The following is a 19,432-nucleotide window of genomic DNA, read 5'->3' as shown; positions in this document are numbered from 1 at the left end:
TGTATATGCATATGGACTGGATATTCTTCAGTTGCCCCTGGAAATTCTCTCAGTTCCAACCTGTGCTTTGAGAGGCTGAGCTCAGATGAATACATTATTAGGGCAAACAAACTTGGCCTCTGGCTTCTAGTTAATTCAGCCAATGGAAGGCGCTGGTGAGCAGAGGTGGGGGATTTATTCAATTGGCTGTCTCCCTGCCATGTGTTTGTGTGGCAAAGGATACACATTCTCTATTTTAGCCCAGGGCCCTTGTCAGGCAGGTCATGCAGTTCCAATAAGCATTTTCAACTTAATTTTTTTGTTTGTTTGTTTGTTTTTTTGAGGCAGAGTCTCGCTCTTGTTACCCAGGCTGGAGTGCAACGGCACGATCTCGGCTCATCGCAACCTCAGCCTCCTGGGTTCAGGCAATTCTCCTGCCTCCGCCTCCTGAGCAGCTGGGATTACAGGCACGCACCACCGTGCCCAGCTAATTTTCAACTTAATTCTTAAGGTGACCTGACAGCTTCCCTGTGCACATGTCACAAACCCTTTTTGGCTCCCTTAACACTTGCCGAAACTTTATATAAAGTCCTTTAATTAAATTCGCGTAGATTACCCCTTGTGTGTGCCATTTGTTTCCTTCTGGGGGCTTGATTGCCAGGGAGAAGACTGAAGAATCCAGTGAGATACTGAGACAAAAGCAGACAGTGCAATCTTGCATATCGCTGTATGCCGTAAAGACAAGTGATCAAACAACAAATGATGATTAAAATCTCCAGTGTCTGATGCTACCGTCACAAGACGTGGCAGAAATGGTCATCTGTCAACTAAATAATTCATGCTTTCCTTCTAGAGTGAAGCGATCATCAAAAGCTTGCTGTCCAGGCAAAACTTTCGTTTTTCAGGCTCAAACTGTATATCCAAATTCGGGCATGCGTTTGGTGGATGTGAATGTGAAACCTGTTACTTACAGGTTATGGCTTTCAAGAAGCAGGTGTAGATTCATCACCTTGTCTTTCCTAGTGAATAGAAGTCAAGGACTCCAATGACTCACAAAATAAAAGAATCCCAAGTCTCATTTGGAGGAAAGCTATCACTACCTAGGATTAGGATTCCTGGAGCAAAAAAATAAAATAAAATAAAAAAATAAAAATAAATTACGTAAGATATAAACTTTTATTGTGTTAAGTTACTGATATTTTGAGGTTTACTTACCGCAGTAACTAGCATTACACGATCAGATATACAGTAAGTAAATTTATTTTAAGGTTGAAATTCCTTCCTAGCGTTGTTGTTTAAGGCCACCCAGTGATCTGACACTCTTTACACCCTGGTTTGCTCGATGAGAGAATCTTTAGATCTTCACTATCCAGGTCATCTCTATGCTTCGTCTCCTATACCGAATGCAAGTGCGTTCTTTGCACTATTATCTTTTTCTTCTGAATTCACTGCTCTCACCTTCAACATCTGCTACATTTTGGAAACCAGATAAAAAATTTCTGTCCTTGGCCAATCTGAATTCAGTTCTCTCTCATTTCCTTTTTCACCAAGTTGTGTTTTGGCTTAAACTTCATAAACTTCTACTTTCTGAATGAAGATGCATGTATTCTACTCCTTAAAAGCCAAGTATTTTCCCACTACTGTGAAAATGTAACCAATTTCAGTTCTTTCACTAGCCTGCTCCAAACCACCTGAGGAGTTATTTTTGCCAGCCCCTTGTGTGAACTGCTTTTCTATCAAAGCACCTCAGACATGCATGAAGAAGAAATATACACCTCTCTTCAGTGGGATAGTCCAGTACCTAACACTTACCAGAAATGTCTGTCTTCCAACAGATGTTCAGGTAACCAGTTCTAACTATTTTGTGTGAGACTTTAGAGTTCACGTTTTTTTTTTCTGCTCTATCATGAAGTCAAGATGTTTATTCTAATCTGAGATAATCTATTTAAGAGTACCGTAATGTGCAGGAAATGTTTAATGAAGTGTGGAAGGAGTAAGTAAAGATGAAAAAAAGTGCAATGAACTTGATAAATACATGGAACTATTTCCAATATATCTTGAACTATTATCAAGATAATAGTGCTCTGTCTCTCTAAAAGAGAAAAAGAATACCTAGATTTGGGAAATACATGAAAAAATACAATTTTAGTTAATCGAACTACTATGTAAAACACTCTGCAAATTATCGGTAAATACTAAGAAATAAAAAGAGAAAGCATAAGTTGAAAAACTGGCAAGATCTCTTTGGCCTAGAGTTGTCTGCTACAGTAATTAGTTCTGTCTGTGTCACTTAATAGCTGTGTTAGTACCTGTCTGCTGGTGTAACCAATCACATAGACTTAGGGGATTTATAGAATGCAAATTTATTATCTTATGCTTCTAGATGTCACGAATTGAAATGGATTTCAGTGAGCTAAAACCAAGGTGTTGTCAGGGATCTAGGGGAAGAATCCATCCCTTGTCTTTTCTGGTCTCTAGACCTGCATTTATTGTTTTCCTTGGCTCATGGACCCTTCTTCTATCTTAGAAGCCAACAACGTAACCTCTTTAAATGTTTCTCAGCCTCCATCATCACGCTGTGTTCCGTCTCTCCAATATCCTACCTCTCACTTAAAAAGGACCCGGGTAATCCAGGCTAACCTTCTCATCCAAAATCCTTAACTTAATGACATCTTCGAAATCCCTTTTGCACATAAGGTAATTTACAAGTTTGAGGAATTATGACATGGACATGTTAGAAAAGGGCATTTTTCTGCCTATCACAATGTCCAAAAATAAATTTTAACTATTTTTCTCTGATTAGTTTTTCGAATACAACAAATCACACATTTTTTTCCCTCTCTATAGAGTTGTAAAATTACCCTGGAAAACTTGTTCCTCTTCCAAAAATGTATATTTAAAAGTATATATTTAAAATGTGTATCTTTCTTTCTTTGATTCAATCATGTTCAATTGACACTGAAGAGATGGGGAGATGTGAGGCAGCGTTCTTAATCTCAAAAGATAAAGCCAGCATTTCACTTATGAGAATCTCCAAAAGATTGTTGGAAAGTAATACATATAATTACTTGGCAAGGTGTGACATCAAAGATAAGGATAACAGAGGTATACTATTAAATCTACTTAATTTGGCAATTTCCATATCACATGTATTCAAGTTATGACTTGCATTTAAATGCATTTGAGCAAAGGTTCTCTTTGTCCTTTCCTTTTTACACATTCCAGGCCCCAACAACTCTCCTGTAGAAATGTCAACATTAATTCCTTCTTTTACTCACTTTCAATCTATCCTTGTCCCATCCGTTTTATCTGCTTTCTCTAACTCGGTTTCATTTTTCCTATTCCATGGTTAGGAGCGTGGTGTCTTGTGATGGTGATTTCATGTATTTTCTGCTTGGGATTATTAACAACATCCATTTTCCTGACCATCAAGTGTAAGTACAAAAAGAGAGTTTCAAAATAGCAGATATTGATATATGCATTATATACTACAAATAGCTTATATATAATGATATAAGTATATCATTATATACAAAACTTCATAATTTACAAATGAATGGTAAATCAAGTAATATGTGAATGCATGCAAATGATATAAAACATCATGATATAAATGAATGGCCTCAAATTTAAATCATTTAATAGAAGTCTCTGAGCACCCAGATGCCACTTTCAATGATCTATTGCATATTTTTTAACTCAAATCCTGTGCCATAGATCTCTGGGAGAAACAATGAAAATAATAACATATTCTGATTCAATTTGTGAGTAACATGTTAAGAATGCAATTTGAAAGATTTCACATTCTGCCTTCTGTTTCTAACATACATTTAATTTAAACTTGACTTTTGAAGATTATTTATATTAGGCAAGTTTCAATTTAAAATGTTTAATGCAAACCTGAGAGTTTTGTTAAACCACATTTAACCACATTGCTTTTTGGTTCAAATGAAAGACATATTTTCATGTTTGGCAAGTGAAATTTTTATAAAATATAATAATTACAGAGCTTCAGATTCCAGAAAAAGAACTATGAACCTCTAACATCACACATGGTAGCACTAAGAAAATGTATGTAAAAAGACAGAGGTGAAGGGCATTGTTTGGGTAGATGTTTCTTTCTTGTATGCCTTGGCAAATCCTGTATCTAACAGGCATCAGCTAGAGAGGAAGAACTATGTACTCAGAATAAGGAAGGGAAAGGTTCAGATTCACATTCACAAAGTATGGGAAGTTTGATTTTGCTCATGTAATGTCATGAGCTTCCTTTTCCTGCTGGAGTTTAGAGGAACGTTTTAAGAATTACTAAGAGCTTAATTGTTACTTTGTCTATCTCTTCAAATGAAGTTTCACAGCTTAACTGAAATGTTAGAACTTCATGACAGTTTACTTTTTCTCTCTCTCTGCTCACTTTGTGTCTTATTAAAAAATATATAATTTAGGCAAATGTGAATTCATTTTTTTAAGAAGCATACATATTGAATACCTATTTATCAAACACAATGGAAACAATTTGTATTTAAAAGACCAAACAGTTAAGTCAATTAACGTCTAATAATCCATTTTCTTCGGTAAAAACTGAGAACTTTTAATGACATGTTGCCAAGCTTCATTGTAATTCTACAATATAAGAATTTGTATTTAACTATTGTTGCAAATATTTAAAAATATTGTTTAAATATTAATTCTGTATAATGAATTTCAATGCTATTTTACAAATAATAATTATTTGGGTAAGAAGATTTTAAAACAACATATAAAAACATTTTCAATTAAAAACAAAATTAACTGAACATGCAACATCTTGAAGCAGTGTTGTCAAGTGAATGCAGTATATATAATTTGGTTTTTATATAAACATAAATCTACAGTCTCCAATTGCAAAATATTTTGTCTACTATATAGACAAAAATTATATACTACATAATAAGGATGATTAGAAAATTACACTCTACATTTCCCATGTTCCGAAAAGATTTGTTGTTCAGTGTATATATAAGTGTCTTCTCTATCTACTAAGCAAAATCTCTTAGATGAAACATAAAAATATTGTTCCTAAGACAGTGAGTTATTTTAAACTGTATTAATTAATTTTGACCCAGCAGAATCACTTTGGGAAATCGTTTCTATAGGTAAACCTGCAATTTAACAATGGGGGGAAATTCTCAAATACCACATTGGTAAGAGACCATGTAAATAAATAAGGGTACAGCATCTAAACAATAGAATACCATGAAGCAAGAACAAACAAACACACACTGTATTAAGAAAATGTCACTATGATGAGAATAAAAAACCTAGCTAGAAAATGATGTGATTAAGACTTCCAGTAATTTCTAGAAAATTCTTACAAATTAAAGTTTTAGCTTGCTAAAAATAGGTACTTAAAAAACTTAAATATCGCTATACAGATGTAAAGTGTATTTTCCTTTAGCTTTTGTTCAAGTGTAGTGACTATTAATTTGTATTGTTGTTGTTTTCAAAATTATAATTTGCCTAGGTTTCTTAAACATTCTTAGAACTTAAGGCTTGAAAAAAATAAAACCAGTTACCATAATAAAACTGTTGTGTTAAGCAATAAGCAGCTTCTTCTTGAGAAATATTCTGTTCAATGATTAATTACTTGCCCCAGCTAGTTAGAGATTCTGTTATAGCCAGGACTTGAGTTACAAAAATCATGTTTATTTTTTAATAAATATGCCATTTTAATTATGTTCCATTTTAAATTAAAATATTACATCCAATTCTCTTAATGAAAACTTGCATTGTAAGGCAAGTGTCAAAACATATTTAAATTATATACATATATATATTTTTAAATAGGACTATGTTTCTGGCAAAAAGTAGTGAATAAACACTATAACCTTTTATTTAAAAGTATCATCATGTGAACATAATGAAAGTACTAATTATAAATTACTGAAGGACAGTTCATACCTACCTCACAATAGAAGGACTGGTAAAATTAATTATATCATATTTATATAAAGAATACAATGCAGACCAGATGTGGTGTCTGTAATCCCAGCACTTTGGGAGGCCAAGGTGGGCAGATCATGAGGTCAGGAGTTCGAGACCAGCCTGACCAACATAGTGAAACCCCATCTCTACTAAAAATACAAAAATGAGCCAGGCGTGGTGGTGGGCACCTGTAATCCCAGCTACTTGGGAGGCTGAGGCAGGAGAATCGCTTGAACCCAGGAGGTGCAGGTTGCGATAAGCTGAGATCGCTCCACTGCACTCCAGCCTGGGCTACAGAGCAAGACTCCATCGAATAAATAAATAAATAAATAAAACAAAACGCCATTATTTAAAGAAATCTTCTAGAACCATTGTTATTGTTATGAAAATATGGTTTTGCAATATTTTCTCATGAGATTTCTAAAAAGACATTTTTACAAATATACGGTTTTCTAACAGTTGTATTTAAAATACTTTTCTATGTACGTACTTAGAAAAGGGTTTCTGTAGATATAAACCAAATAATAACGGCTATTATTTGAGTGGTAGGTTCCAAAGCAAGTAGACTTAATTTTTAGCTTTCTTCTTACCATTTCACATTTTCTAATTTTTCTACCACATTATTTATGCCACCATTTTTTATGTAAAAAAAACTATAAATAAAATATTTATAAAATAAAATACAAAATATTTTCTAAGAAATCAGCTTTTCTATTTGTTTTTACTGTTTATTTTCTTAATTCATCAATTAGGTACAATGTATAATATCATATAACAAATAATTTTATTTTGGGGAGCTTAAAAGTACTGTATTATTTTTCCCTAGGAAATTATATTGTTTTGCCTTTATTCCTCACGTTGCAAATCGATTACAACCTCAATCCCAATTAAGGTGCTATATTTTGCTTCCTATTTAGGGGGAAACTCTGAAGGGAAGTCTTATTTCCCTTTCTCCAGTTTTATTACAATTTTATATAGTATAAGCTGTTCAGATAGTAATAAACACAACAGCTTCTAAAATACAGCTAATCTTAATAAGTATCTATAAAATTTTGTAATTATATCTTGAATTTCTAAGAGGAAAATTATTTTTCGATGTCTAAACATGCCAGATTATTAATAGGATAAAATTAGAGCATCACTGTCCTACACTCCTCTCTGGTTAGGTTCATTATTTTGCTAAAAAGAGGAAAAATAATCCAAGCAGCTGTCAGCCTGGGGTTTGAACTATGCACACCTGCACAGGCCATAAACATCTGCTTTCTCAAGTCCATGCTTTGACTTCTGCTATTTCCTTCTCAGCGGCAATATTGATAAGTAAAACAGATCAGAATATGTAGATACACAATTAATTAAAAGTTTTCCTTCCTTCCTTCCTTCCTTCCTTCCTTCCTTCCTTCCTCCCTCCCTCCCTCCCTCCCTCTCTCCCTCTCTCTCTCTCTCTCTCCCCCTTTCCTTTCTTTCTTTCTTTCTTTCTTTCTTTCTTTCTTTCTTTCTTTCTTTCTTTCTTTCTTTCTTTCTTTCTTTCTTTCTTTCTTTCTTTCTTTCTTTCTTTCTTTCTTTCTTCTTTCTGTCTTCTTTTTGACAGAGTCTTGCTGTCTTGCCCAGGCCAGAGTGCAGGTAACCCTGCCTTCTGGGTTCAAGTACCTCTCCTGCCTCACCTTCCTGAGTAGCGGGGATTACACCTGCTCGCCACCACACCCAGCTAATTTTTGTATTTTTAGTAGAGACAGGGTTTTGCCCTGTTGGCCTTGCTGATCTCAATCTCTTGACCTCATGTGATCCACCAGTCTCAGCCTCCCACAGTGCTGGGATTACAGGCAAGAGCCACCGCGCCCAGCCCAGCCTGTCTTGGCCAGATAAAAAATATAAAAATAATTTTACAGATTTGCCCATTTGTTCTCCTCTTTTGTTGTTCCATTTCGCTCTAAAAGATATGCTTTTTAATCCTAAAGGTCTGGCTGACATGAATAGATTTTTGCTTTATTAATTCACTAATTTTTCTCGATGCCATTTGCTCTATACAGCATGTCCATTCAATAGTCACAATCCAATAACGATTAACATATCAACTTATTTTTTTTTTTTGAGACGGAGTTTCGCTCTTGTTACCCAGGCTGGAGTGCAATGGCGCGATCTCCGCTCACCGCAACCTCCGCCTCCTGGGTTCAGGCAATTCTCCTGCCTCAGCCTCCTGAGTAGCTGGGATTACAGGCACGCACCACCATGCCCAGCTAATTTTTTGTATTTTTAGTAGAGACGGGGTTTCTCCATGTTGACCAGGATGGTCTCGATCTCTTGACCTTGTGATCCACCTGCCTCGGCCTCCCAAACTGCTGGGATTACAGGCTTGAGCCACTGCGCCCGGCCCATCAACTTATTTTAAACCAATTATATAACTGAGTAGAATCATTCTCCCTGATTTCAAAGCCTATATTAATTAAAACTAGGTGTATTAGTGGACAAAAAGACAGCTATAAAATACAAAAAAGAATCCAGAAATAGACTCATACTAATATGCCAAGTGATTTTGTCAGTAGTGTAAATCAACTGAAAGAGGGAGGATAGTCTTTTCAACAAATGGTGCTGGAAAAATTAGACATCCACAGGGGAAAAAAAGAAAAAGAAAAAGAAAATAAACCTGTCTTATACCTTATACAAAAATTAAAAGTTAACTCAAAATAGGTCACAGTCTTAAATGTAGAGCATAAAACTGTAAAACTGTCAGAAAATATAGGACAAAATCTTTAGAATCTAAAGGTAGGCAAACAGTTCTTGGACTTACATCAAAAAATAATTATTGAAAGGAAAATTGGTAAGCTGGATGGACCTCATCAAAATATAGCATGCATAATGTGTAAAAGACAGTAGGAAGCGGGTAAAAAGACATGTTACAGGCCAGGTGTGGTGGCTCACACCTTGAATTACAGCACTTTGGGATTCCTTGAGCTCAGGTGTTCAAGACCATCCTGGGCAAGATGGCGAGACCCTGTTTCTACAAAAATAAATAAGTAAATAAATAAAATACAAGTTAAAGACCTGGAATAAATACTTGTAAATCAATATCTGACAAAGGACTAGAACCTAGAATGTGCAAAGAAGTCTCAAAACTCAACAGTAAAAAACTAGGCCTTCCAATTAGAAAATGGCAAAAACACATGAAAAGACATTTCACCAGAGAGAATATACGATGTCAAATAAGCACAAGAAAAGATGTTCAATGTCATTAGCCATTAAGAAAATGAAAATTAAAAATATAGTGAGATGTTACTATATACATAATCAGAATGGCTAAAATAACAGTAAGTGACAACATCAAATGCTTGTCAAGCTACCGAGAAAGCAGATCATGCACTCACTCCTGGTGGGAATATAATATGCTGTAGCCACTCTGGAAGGTAGCGTAGCAGTTTTTAAAAATCTAAATTTCACACTTCCTTAAAACACAGCAATTGCCCTCTTGAGCATTTACCTCATAGAAGTAAAAACTTATGTTCACGCGAAAACCTGCACGTGAATGTTTATAGTAGCTCTATTTGTAATGGCTAAAACCTGAAAACTACCTAAATGTCCTTCAGTGGGTGAATAGTTAAACCAGTAGTGGTAATCCATATCATGGAATTCTACTCAACAATAAAAAATAGATGAGCTATTAATTTAAACAACAATCTACATGAGTCTCCATAGGATTATTCTGAGTGAAATAGGCCAACAGCAAAAGGTTACATACTGTAAGATCCTATTTATATATAATTCATGTGATAAAATAGAAAAGGAAAACAAATTAGTGATTGCCAGGAGTTAACACACGGTGAAGGCAAGAGGGAAGTGGATGTGCTTATAAAAGGGCAAAGACAGATCCTCACGGTAAGGGAGGAGCTGAGTATCGTGATTGTATCAATATCAATATTCCTGGTTGTGGCATTGAACTATAATTTTGCATGCCCATGTACTTATATGGAACTGTGTTTAAATATATATGTTAATGATAAAACAAAAGGTGCAAAACCATGTAAACATATTGTTACCATTTATGTTAAGGGGAGCGAGGGAATTTCATATTCATTTGCTTTCATTTGTAAAATTTCATTTTGTTTTATTTTATGTGTAATATTCAAAAGCTCTCAAATAACAAATAAATCGGTAAATCTGGTTGTTTGTGGGGAGTAAAATCGAGTGAATTTAAAATGGGTGCAAAGAGACGTTTTGCTCCACATCCTTTGCAGTGTTCGTTTCTTGTACAATGTACATTTTAAGAGAAAACCCAAAATAATACAAATTTGAGTCTCAAAAATAATAGTAATTTGTAGTTGTCTTTTGTCTGTGTTGAAGGATTATTTTGCTATAAAATGTCAAAATTTTATTAGAAATGATTGCTGCCATTTGAAGTGTTGCAGGTGTCCACCATTGTGATACAGCAGCAAGAAAAACTCATCCAACAAGAGAGGGCACTGCTAAACTGTACACAGTGGAATAGAAGCCATGCCCTTCAGATGAAACATTGTCAAACCTTCATGCAAAACTTTCTCAGCTCAGGTAATGGATACAAAATCAGTTTGCACTGTATAAACCCAGTTATATATACAGCAATACCTCAAAAGAAACAGTGACACACATTTTGTTCTCTGCAAAACTGTGAGGATTTTATAATGAGTGCCTAATTTTGATCACTCTTCAGTTCAATCTTATTTATAACCTCCAATACTATGTGGAAACACTAAGGATCCAAAAGAATGCAACTAAGGGAAATGTACTATCAAATGCCAAAAAGGTTTGTGTGCAATTAGCAATCAGATTAAAACATACACACACACACACACACACACACACACACACACACACACACACACACAAACATTGTTTCATCCAGTCATTCAAATTTGTAAGTGTATTTTAATTCTAGCTCCAAATTTCTCAATACATTTAGATATTACTTTAGATTCAAGTTTAGATAGCTTTGAGCAGAAAAATTCATTTTGAAAATAAAAGAGTATTTACCACGAAATTCTTTTATGAATGCGTGACCAGCTCTTTTTAAAAATTCTATGAACTTACTCTAGTTTATACTTTTATAGGCCTTACAAGCCTTTTAAACCTAATGCAGTTATTTCTACCTGTCATATACTTTGTCAAGTATTCTATGGTTACTTAATTGGCATTTCATAATGCTTGCACATATAATTTAGAGAACGAACTTTCCTAGAGTGGATACCATTTACATAATTGCCAATGAGAGAGGTCAAAAGTCAACCACAGTTCCTTCTGATTAAAATTTAATCAAGTAACTGTTTGAAGAATCACTGTGTGTCCAACAATGTTTCTATCTGCAGCAGGCCATTGCAAACTTCAGTGAGGCTCACCTCTGAGCCATCAACCTTGAATAGAATAACAATATCCATTTTGGAGACCTACAAATCCAACATGTTCTCCAATGCCACAAGTATCATTGTCTATAACAATGATATTTGTTATTTACACTCGAACTCTAACAATGTTCCAGAAATTGATTAGCATGGATTCCAAACAAAAGGTATTAAAGGCTTTAAACAACTCAACATCTGACCCGGAAGCTACTGATTTCTTAGCCTAAATCTAGGGACTATCTAGAAACCAGAGTCGTGGAAGTTTCTGTGTCCTTCCTTCTATAAAACTGCCAGAAACACTTGGTCAGATTCTTGATCTTAGATTCCCCTTTTACACATTTGATCGTCCTTCTTTTGTGACTATATTGCTTCTTAAAACAGTTTCCATAAAACTGAGGAAACATTGAGACTTTCTTCTCAGTTGTATCAGAGTCCTAAATTAAGCCTATTGTTCATTTCTGTTCTTCTCCAATTTTCCTCACCTGCATGTTTTCAAATCACCCCTTAAGGTGGATTACTTGTTCTCAACATTATGAAATATTTCCTTGTTTAGCTCTCAGAATTTAAACACAAATTCAAGGCTTAGTATTCAATCCATTCAATGGTCCGGTACATTTCTAGCTAAATTGGGGCAGGAAGACTAACGGACATGAAACAATGAGCAAATAACTGAAGACAATAAACGATGTGAATTCAAACAGAGGGAAGATTGATAAAACTGGAATAATCAGATCAATTATTATAGAAGAGAAAAGAATTGTTAAATATATCCCCAAATTATTTTCATATTTAAGTTAAGGCCCATTGCAGGTAGAAATTATTACATATATCTTACTATATTGAGCCCCAAGAAGCTGAAATTGATAAGTACTATGTCATTGAACCATTATGTTATGGGATTAAGCCTGACTGAGGGTGATGCAAGAGGTTTTTTGGGGGATATATGTTGTTAATATTTTATAATAAGATAATAAAGTAAAATGTTCATATTTAAAGCTCATAACTGCAACCCTTGTCCAGACAATTGGATTCAGAATGGAGAAAGTTGTTACTATGTCTCTGAAAAATGGGAATATTGGCACACCAGTCAAGAGAATTGTTTAAAGGAAGACTCCAGGCTGCTACAAATAGACAGCAAAGAAGAAATGGTAAATACTGTTTTGTGGTCTTATTCTGAATATACCATGTTAATTATTAAAAGAAATTCCTCATTCTCATAAAATTCCTTAATATTCTATAACAGAATATAATTGTAAAAATAAACGTTTAAAAGAGACAAAGTTAGAATCCATATGCTTTGTTTTCCTTTGAATGGAAAAACATAAAAACAGGATGGTTATCAGAAATTGAGAAGAATATGTGTGTTCCATGTCCTGGTTAACTAAAAGGTGGAGGGAATAAGAATACTGTTTTGTAGCATGATAATCCACATCAAGATATACATACATTATGGTTGCAGATACGTTTCAAATGTATTATTTTCAATGCTATAGGCAAATATAACAATCTATGATAATCTTGTAATTATCAAGGAAAAACAGAAGTATAAAAGCTGAAGTGATATTATGAAATAAATAGATCTTTAAAAGTAAGTATCTGCTAAATGAAATGTTTAAGTGGCATTAAACCTAGTTTACCAATGTCTTAACAAGTGAATAGGCCGGGCACAGTGGCTCACGTCTGCAATCCCAGCACTTTGGGAGGCTGAGGCGAGTGGATCACCTGAGCTCAGGAATTCAAGGACAGCCTGGCCAACATGGTGAAACCCGACTCTATTAAAAAATACAAATATTAGGTGGTTGTGGTGATAGGTGCCTGTAATCCCAGCTACTTGGGAGGCTGAGGCCGGAGAATCACTTGAACCCAGGAGGTGGAGGTTTGCAATGAGCCGAGATCACACCATTGAACTCCAGCTTGGGCAACAAACATGAAACTCCATCTCAAAAAAATAAAAAATAAAAAAAATAAAACAAGTGAACAGTAAGATGTTTTCTTGAACTCATTCCACCCATACATATATATGAAACAGAATGCAACATTATACATTTTGGGCCCGATGAAAAATGTATACCTGCCATATTCAGTAATTGGATGAAGTTCATTTCAACAAAAATCATGAGAAAATAATTCGTTAAGGATATGCAGTAAACCAAGAACACCTGAATAAACTATTACAATTTGTCAAGTTGCCTCTGGAATCTTCTGAACTATTTTCCACATCGAAGTATTCTGAGAAAGGTCTGTGATGTCAAGGTTATTTTGACTTTTGACAATGAAGGTACAGTATAACATTTACCTTTTTTTAGTATATTCTACCTGCCAGGCTCTGACTATGTTGAAACATTTTAAATCCCAGTTGTCTATTTTTTTCATCGTACTTAACACCACATTGATCATACAGCAATAGAAAAGAGTCTAAAAAATGCATCTACACTTTTTTATAATACTCCCTTCTCCCTTTTTCCAGGTTTCAAGTTCCCATAAATTTCTAGGTAAAATGTCACATTTCATATTTCACCGCAGTTTTGTTTGTTTGTTTTTCTCACTTCACGTTCAGGTCTTGTCTCTTACAGGATTTTATCACCGGCAGCTTGAGGAAGATCGAGAGAGGCCATGAATACTGGGTGGGGTTGTCTCAGAATGGACACAGCGCACGCTGGCTTTGGCAAGATGGCTCTTCTCTTTCTCCTGGCCTGTAAGTCTCTGAATGAAATGCTGCATGCAAAGTTAGAAACATGAGGGAATTCCAAAGTTTATTTTACCTTGTACCATGAATTTTCTCCAAGAGACAAGCAGCATGTTAATGTTACAAGCTGCTAATTGGTACTAAAGCTAACAAAATTAAGAGTAACTTCATGCCTTCGAAGTCTTTCTCCTTCCCCACCCTGCTGCTATCTTATAGAAAATTCACCTCACAATTTGAGTGTCTGATGAACAATATAATTATCAAGTGCATTTCTTTTGTATTGCTTAAAGTTTAGAGAGGGCTAAGGGGAAAGGATTAAAATGACTGTTAATTTCCACATTAAGCTTTTCAGATGGCAGCAGGGAGACGGAGAAGCAGAATCAGGTGCCTTATTATTTTGAAAATTAAGAGTCAGCAAAGAGATTCTAATTTAGAGACGTCTTTGGGTATTTTTGTTATTTTTTTTTTTCTTGACATGCTGTTTTTGTTCAAATCGTATTAACATTCTTTGTTGAGAGAAGCAGTTACTGAAGGACAAAACCACCACCGGAAGGTGCTATGTTAATACAAAACAAAACAGGCATCTCCACACCTCTCATTAGTTACCCTCAGGAACGTCTCTGAAACCCCCAAATCTAACCCCAGAAATGCTGGCTTGCCTTTCCAGGTTGCCAGTAGAGAGATCTCAATCAACTAACCAAGTCTGTGGATACGTCAAGAACCATTCCCTTCTTTCGTCTAACTGCAGCAGTTGGAAGCATTTTATCTGTGAGAAGTACGCATTAAGACCCTCTATCTGAAAGAAATCGTGTTCCAAGTGCTCTGCTGCACTAGAACTTGGAAAAGGCCATTGGAAACCACCATCCCCCCCAAAAAACCACAAAAAACTAACAGCAAGTAGAGCAGCAAACCAATATGTGGGCGATGAAATTAGCAACCTGGGACTCAATAATACACTTGGGAATATTCTTCCTTACTGTCCAGATTTCATTTGATGTTGTTCGAATTGCCAAGAATAAAACTTATTTAGAGCTAGAGGACAAAACCCTGACGAGTTAAGAACAAATGCAAGGAAATCATTTTTATTGCTGAAAGTCCAGAATGACTGTAAATTTCACACAAGGTACAGAGCTGTAAGTTGTTGGGGAGGTGATGCGGTTACAGCTGACTAATACTTTTAAAGGAAGTAAATCTGACCTTTTCAACGCACAGTCCGTGAGATCTTTCTTTGCATTTTATAGGGTTTCAGGCATTATGTTATCAAAATGTTAAGACAGAAGTACAGAGATACGAATTTCCAAAGTGGAAGAAAGTCAGGCTTCTATCTGCAGCCTGCACAACCACGTACTGTTTAAGGTTTGGTTTCTACTAGAAAGATGAACTACTAGCATTTGACATACGCAGAAGGAATAGTCAGGATGCCAGGTCAGTGTGTTCTCCAGGGAATGCTGTGAATTCCGTCTTTCCTTTCAGTGACCATCCCTGCCATTCACAAAGTAAAGGAGTCATGGTCTGGCCTCTCAGGGTTAACACTCCAGCACTTTCAACTACATCTCTCAGTGCCTCAATTGCCTCACTGTAAAATAACACCAGAACTTACTTCAAAATACTGTATGCGGATTAGACTGTAAATATATGTCAGTGCTGAGAAGAGCCTTGCACAGAGTTGAACGCTCTGCCAGCGCTTGCTTTTGCTCTCTGGATTACCTCGCCAATCATCTCTGGCAGCAACCTGTATTTGTGCATTCCAGACAAAAATCATCCCTTTTTTGCTCCCGTTGCAGCAATATTGAGAAGTTACAGTTCATGTGTAAAATGTCAGCAGCTCTTTGGAGAGAACATCTGCTTTAAAGTTGATTCTCTTCAAATAAATCAATAGACAGTCTCTGTCCTAAGTCTTTAGGCTCCCTGAACATGAACTATCTTATTCCCAAGAGAGGATTCATAGCTAAATACCCTGTGATCTACAGAAGGAACAGATTCCTTAACTGTTATTACATTACCTGTTACCATTTACCATCCCTACAAACACCTTACAGCATAGTACGTTCTCAATAAATATTTGCTTAATTCAATATGATTCTATTGAATTCTTCATTTCTCACAAGGAGGAGCTGACATTCATTAGGTTGTCATCTTTTCTTCCAAGCATACAGGCGTCATTTAAATATATAAAGTAAAAATAAAACCTAATTCTCAGAGTCACTGGAAATAATTTAAATAAAACGAACTATCCTCTTACCTAAAGGTCCTTTTACAATGGGTAAGGTTGCATAAGGGTGAGAGGAGTATGTTTTTGTTTATTTACCCTTGACCTAGAGCTTTCATTTGTGGGAGTATTAAGTAAAAGAGATTTTTCTCTAACTTTCTGCCTAACCTGAAAAAGGAAAATAGCAGAGAAAACACAGCATATATTGTCTCCTGTGTTTGGTTTCCACAGCCGACAGTTGGCAGCTGAATGTAATAGCCTGGAATAAAGGCGAAACAACAGCGGAATTTACCAGCAAAGATGGTTTGCCTTAAAGATTCTTCAAAGTATTGTCATGGAGCTATGTTTAGAGAAGGGATACGAGGCATTTGTAATCATTCTTAAGAAAGTACAATGAAGCGAAAGGCAAACATCCTTCAGCTGATGTCTTCCTGTAGTGGATGATGCAGTATTTACAAGTTAGAATTTATCTACAGTGCAGCTGACTTCAGCTCCTACAAATCTCCTCAGCAACGATGCTGCTTTCCACACAGATGCTATAGTTGGGGGATTCTTCTCTGCAGGTTTCTTTTGGTCCAGGATAGCAAGGCTTTTTAAATACAGTACTGAGTATATGAGTCTTACATCCTAGTCCTATCAACAATGAATTGGGCATTTTAGATCTCCGTCATTGAGTTCCAAGTTAGCCTTAAACAAAGAAAAAGAAACCTAAAAGTGAAACTGTCCTGCAAATGTGAAAAGTTTTTGTTTCATGGTTTGGTTAAAGTATATTAAATGTATAAAAAATATATAATAATAATAATATTGGTAGAATAATAGTAGATATTATTTGAGCCTAAAAATCTATTCATGCAATGAAGCTTGTGCAAAAGTCATGCACACTTTAAATTAGATGATCTTGCTGTTTGTAATCTTCAAAAACCGTAAGAATTTTTCTATAGAGGAATTGACTCCCAAATATTAAAGCTGGCCTTGAGACAACCTGGTAGACTTCTCTACCCTGTTCATAATGTGTTTGCAACCTCAAAATAAAAACTCCCCATTACCCTTCTCACACTTCCTGCTGTTAGAGGGCTCATGGCCTGCTTCCTGTTGATAAACCCTGAGAGCAGGTTCAATATCCTCTGGAAAGGAAAGGGCTTATTGTGTACCCTGGGGATCTCAGCTCTACCAGGAAAGGCTGGGCTCCTCATTTGACTGTTCCTGCAATTTCTTCAGAGTTACATAAACAAGAACCTACAAGAGAAAATAAATCTCATGCAGAAAACCAATTCATATACTGCCCATCTCTGATTCTCAACTGGAATTGTTTTTAGCAAATCAGATTTTAAAATTCATTTTATCATTATTTCCTATTCTTAATACCTATTTTTCAAAAGCGTGTAGTAAGAATGTTATGCTATACACTTTTTCTCTTGTTTTAAAATGTTTGTTCATATTGTGATCAATATTGTGAATTTTTCTATGAAGATGAAGGTATTGAGAGGAAAGAAGGAAAAGAATAAGCTCAAGGAAGGAGCTGAAGTATGTCAAATGTATGTTATTTTTTCCTCCTCACTATCTAAAGTGACTATCCCTTAGTCCCAGACTTGGAATGAGAATGCCATTCAACACTCACTCTGCAGGCGGCTGGACTCTTCAAATCAAGCACTTAAAAAGAGGCTTGCCATCCATCCCTGAGCTAGACTGCAGCTACATAGGATGCTAGGAGTCAAAACTTAAATGAGTGCATGTTTCTGTTTTACAGTTAATCCACATTTCTGCTATCAGCCATATTTTCTTTCTGTAGCCACAAGACTTACATACCAATTACTTAACTGCAGGCTTACTTCTCATTTCTTGTTATGTACCTATTATATAAACTACTTTCACTGAATGTCTGCACTCATCATAGAAAATATTTGCAAATAATGTCCTTAGCTCCCCAGTATACGTGCCCTTCTACAATTTGTTCATAAAAATCTCCAAAGAAGTCTGTTGTTATTAATAAATCAAGTTTAGCCTAACACTGCCTTCTTGCATATTTTAAGATCAGCCTCAAGGTTTCTCTGTACATCATGTGAACTCTAAAAAAGTTGAGGTATAAACAGACCCCAGCCTACACTTGTGCCAATCACTGTGTTTTGGCCAATCAAATGTAGCCAACTGTTTGAACTGTGTTCAAATAAGGCAAGTGCCGAGCTGAAACCAATCCGGTTTTTTCTGCACCTCACTTCTGTTTTCTATACTATATTTTCCTTTTTCTGTCCATAGCTCTTCTTCCACCACATGGCTGCTCTGGAGCCTTTGAGTCTACTGTGACTCTGACTCTACTGTGGCTGCCCGATTTGTAAATGGTTCATTGCTCAATTAAACTTTTAATTTAATTCACTTGAAGTTTTTTCTTTTTAACATTGTTCAGCCATGTGTGTGCCCCCCATATTTAAAAATAAATCACTAGAGTCCTTTTAGAAATACTTTCGTGAGCTCCCTGACATTTTATATTGCAATTTACATTATGAAATGGATTTCACCTCATTTCAGCTAACAGTAACATTATGAGGAAGTTATAACTGTTTCTACTTCATATGCAGCGAGACAGACTTCATGAAGTAAAGCGACTTGCCTAATAAGTACATCAGAATAAGAAGTCTAAAGTCTTCATTTTCTGACCACAAATACAGTTTTCTTTGCATGACACAATGTATCAACAGAACCTGCTCAACCCTAAAGAAAAGTTTAAGGAAATCAACAGAAAATTGAAAGGAAAGTTCTCAAGGAAGAATTTGCAATAGTCTTTGCTAAGTGACAATCTTACAAAAGGAAGTTTATGAAAATGAGCACCAGTGTGTTCTTTCTATCATATGATTGCTCCTGTCTGTCGTTTTACCATGAGATAGATGTTTATGAAAAACACAACTGAAGTACTTCAATTTCCACTGTTGAAAAACAAAGATTTATAATGTTATATTTTCTAGCATTAAACCCCCAAAATTGATTTATAAATAAACCAGTAAACTTGGTGGTTGCAATGATGTCTCTCACAATGATCCCTGCTCCATTTGTGCATGGAGTCATCTCAAGAAAGAAATGCCTCGCAAAGGAGTAGCTGCAAAGATGTTACCGCCTCTGTTCATGTCCCATGACCTGACTGGAAATCATGTGCACTAATGCAGCTCGGCTTACTCATCAACCATGTGTTAATGCCATAAGCTCTCCTCAAAAGATTTCATTTTAGGAAAGTGTTAAAACCAT

At 35.6% G+C, this 19,432-nt stretch overlaps 1 protein-coding gene across 1 annotated transcript; it reads left to right on the top strand.

The window, feature by feature from the left end:
• Positions 1-1,706: 1,706 nt before the first annotated feature.
• On the top strand, positions 1,707-14,926 carry CLEC9A (C-type lectin domain containing 9A). The gene is made up of 6 exons (XM_002752165.6): positions 1,707-1,822; positions 3,333-3,413; positions 10,330-10,476; positions 12,300-12,451; positions 13,877-13,998; positions 14,657-14,926. Exons 1-6 carry the CDS (start codon positions 1,732-1,734, stop codon positions 14,787-14,789), a joined length of 726 nt encoding a protein of 241 aa, XP_002752211.3. The 5' UTR covers positions 1,707-1,731; the 3' UTR covers positions 14,790-14,926.
• The last annotated feature ends 4,506 nt before the right edge of the window (positions 14,927-19,432 follow it).

Source organism: Callithrix jacchus, chromosome 9 (assembly GCF_049354715.1).
Source record: "Callithrix jacchus isolate 240 chromosome 9, calJac240_pri, whole genome shotgun sequence".
Classification (NCBI taxonomy): Eukaryota; Metazoa; Chordata; class Mammalia; order Primates; family Cebidae; genus Callithrix; species Callithrix jacchus.
The sequence above is the reverse complement of the archived record's forward strand: the minus strand, read 5'-3'. Positions and strand labels throughout refer to the sequence as shown.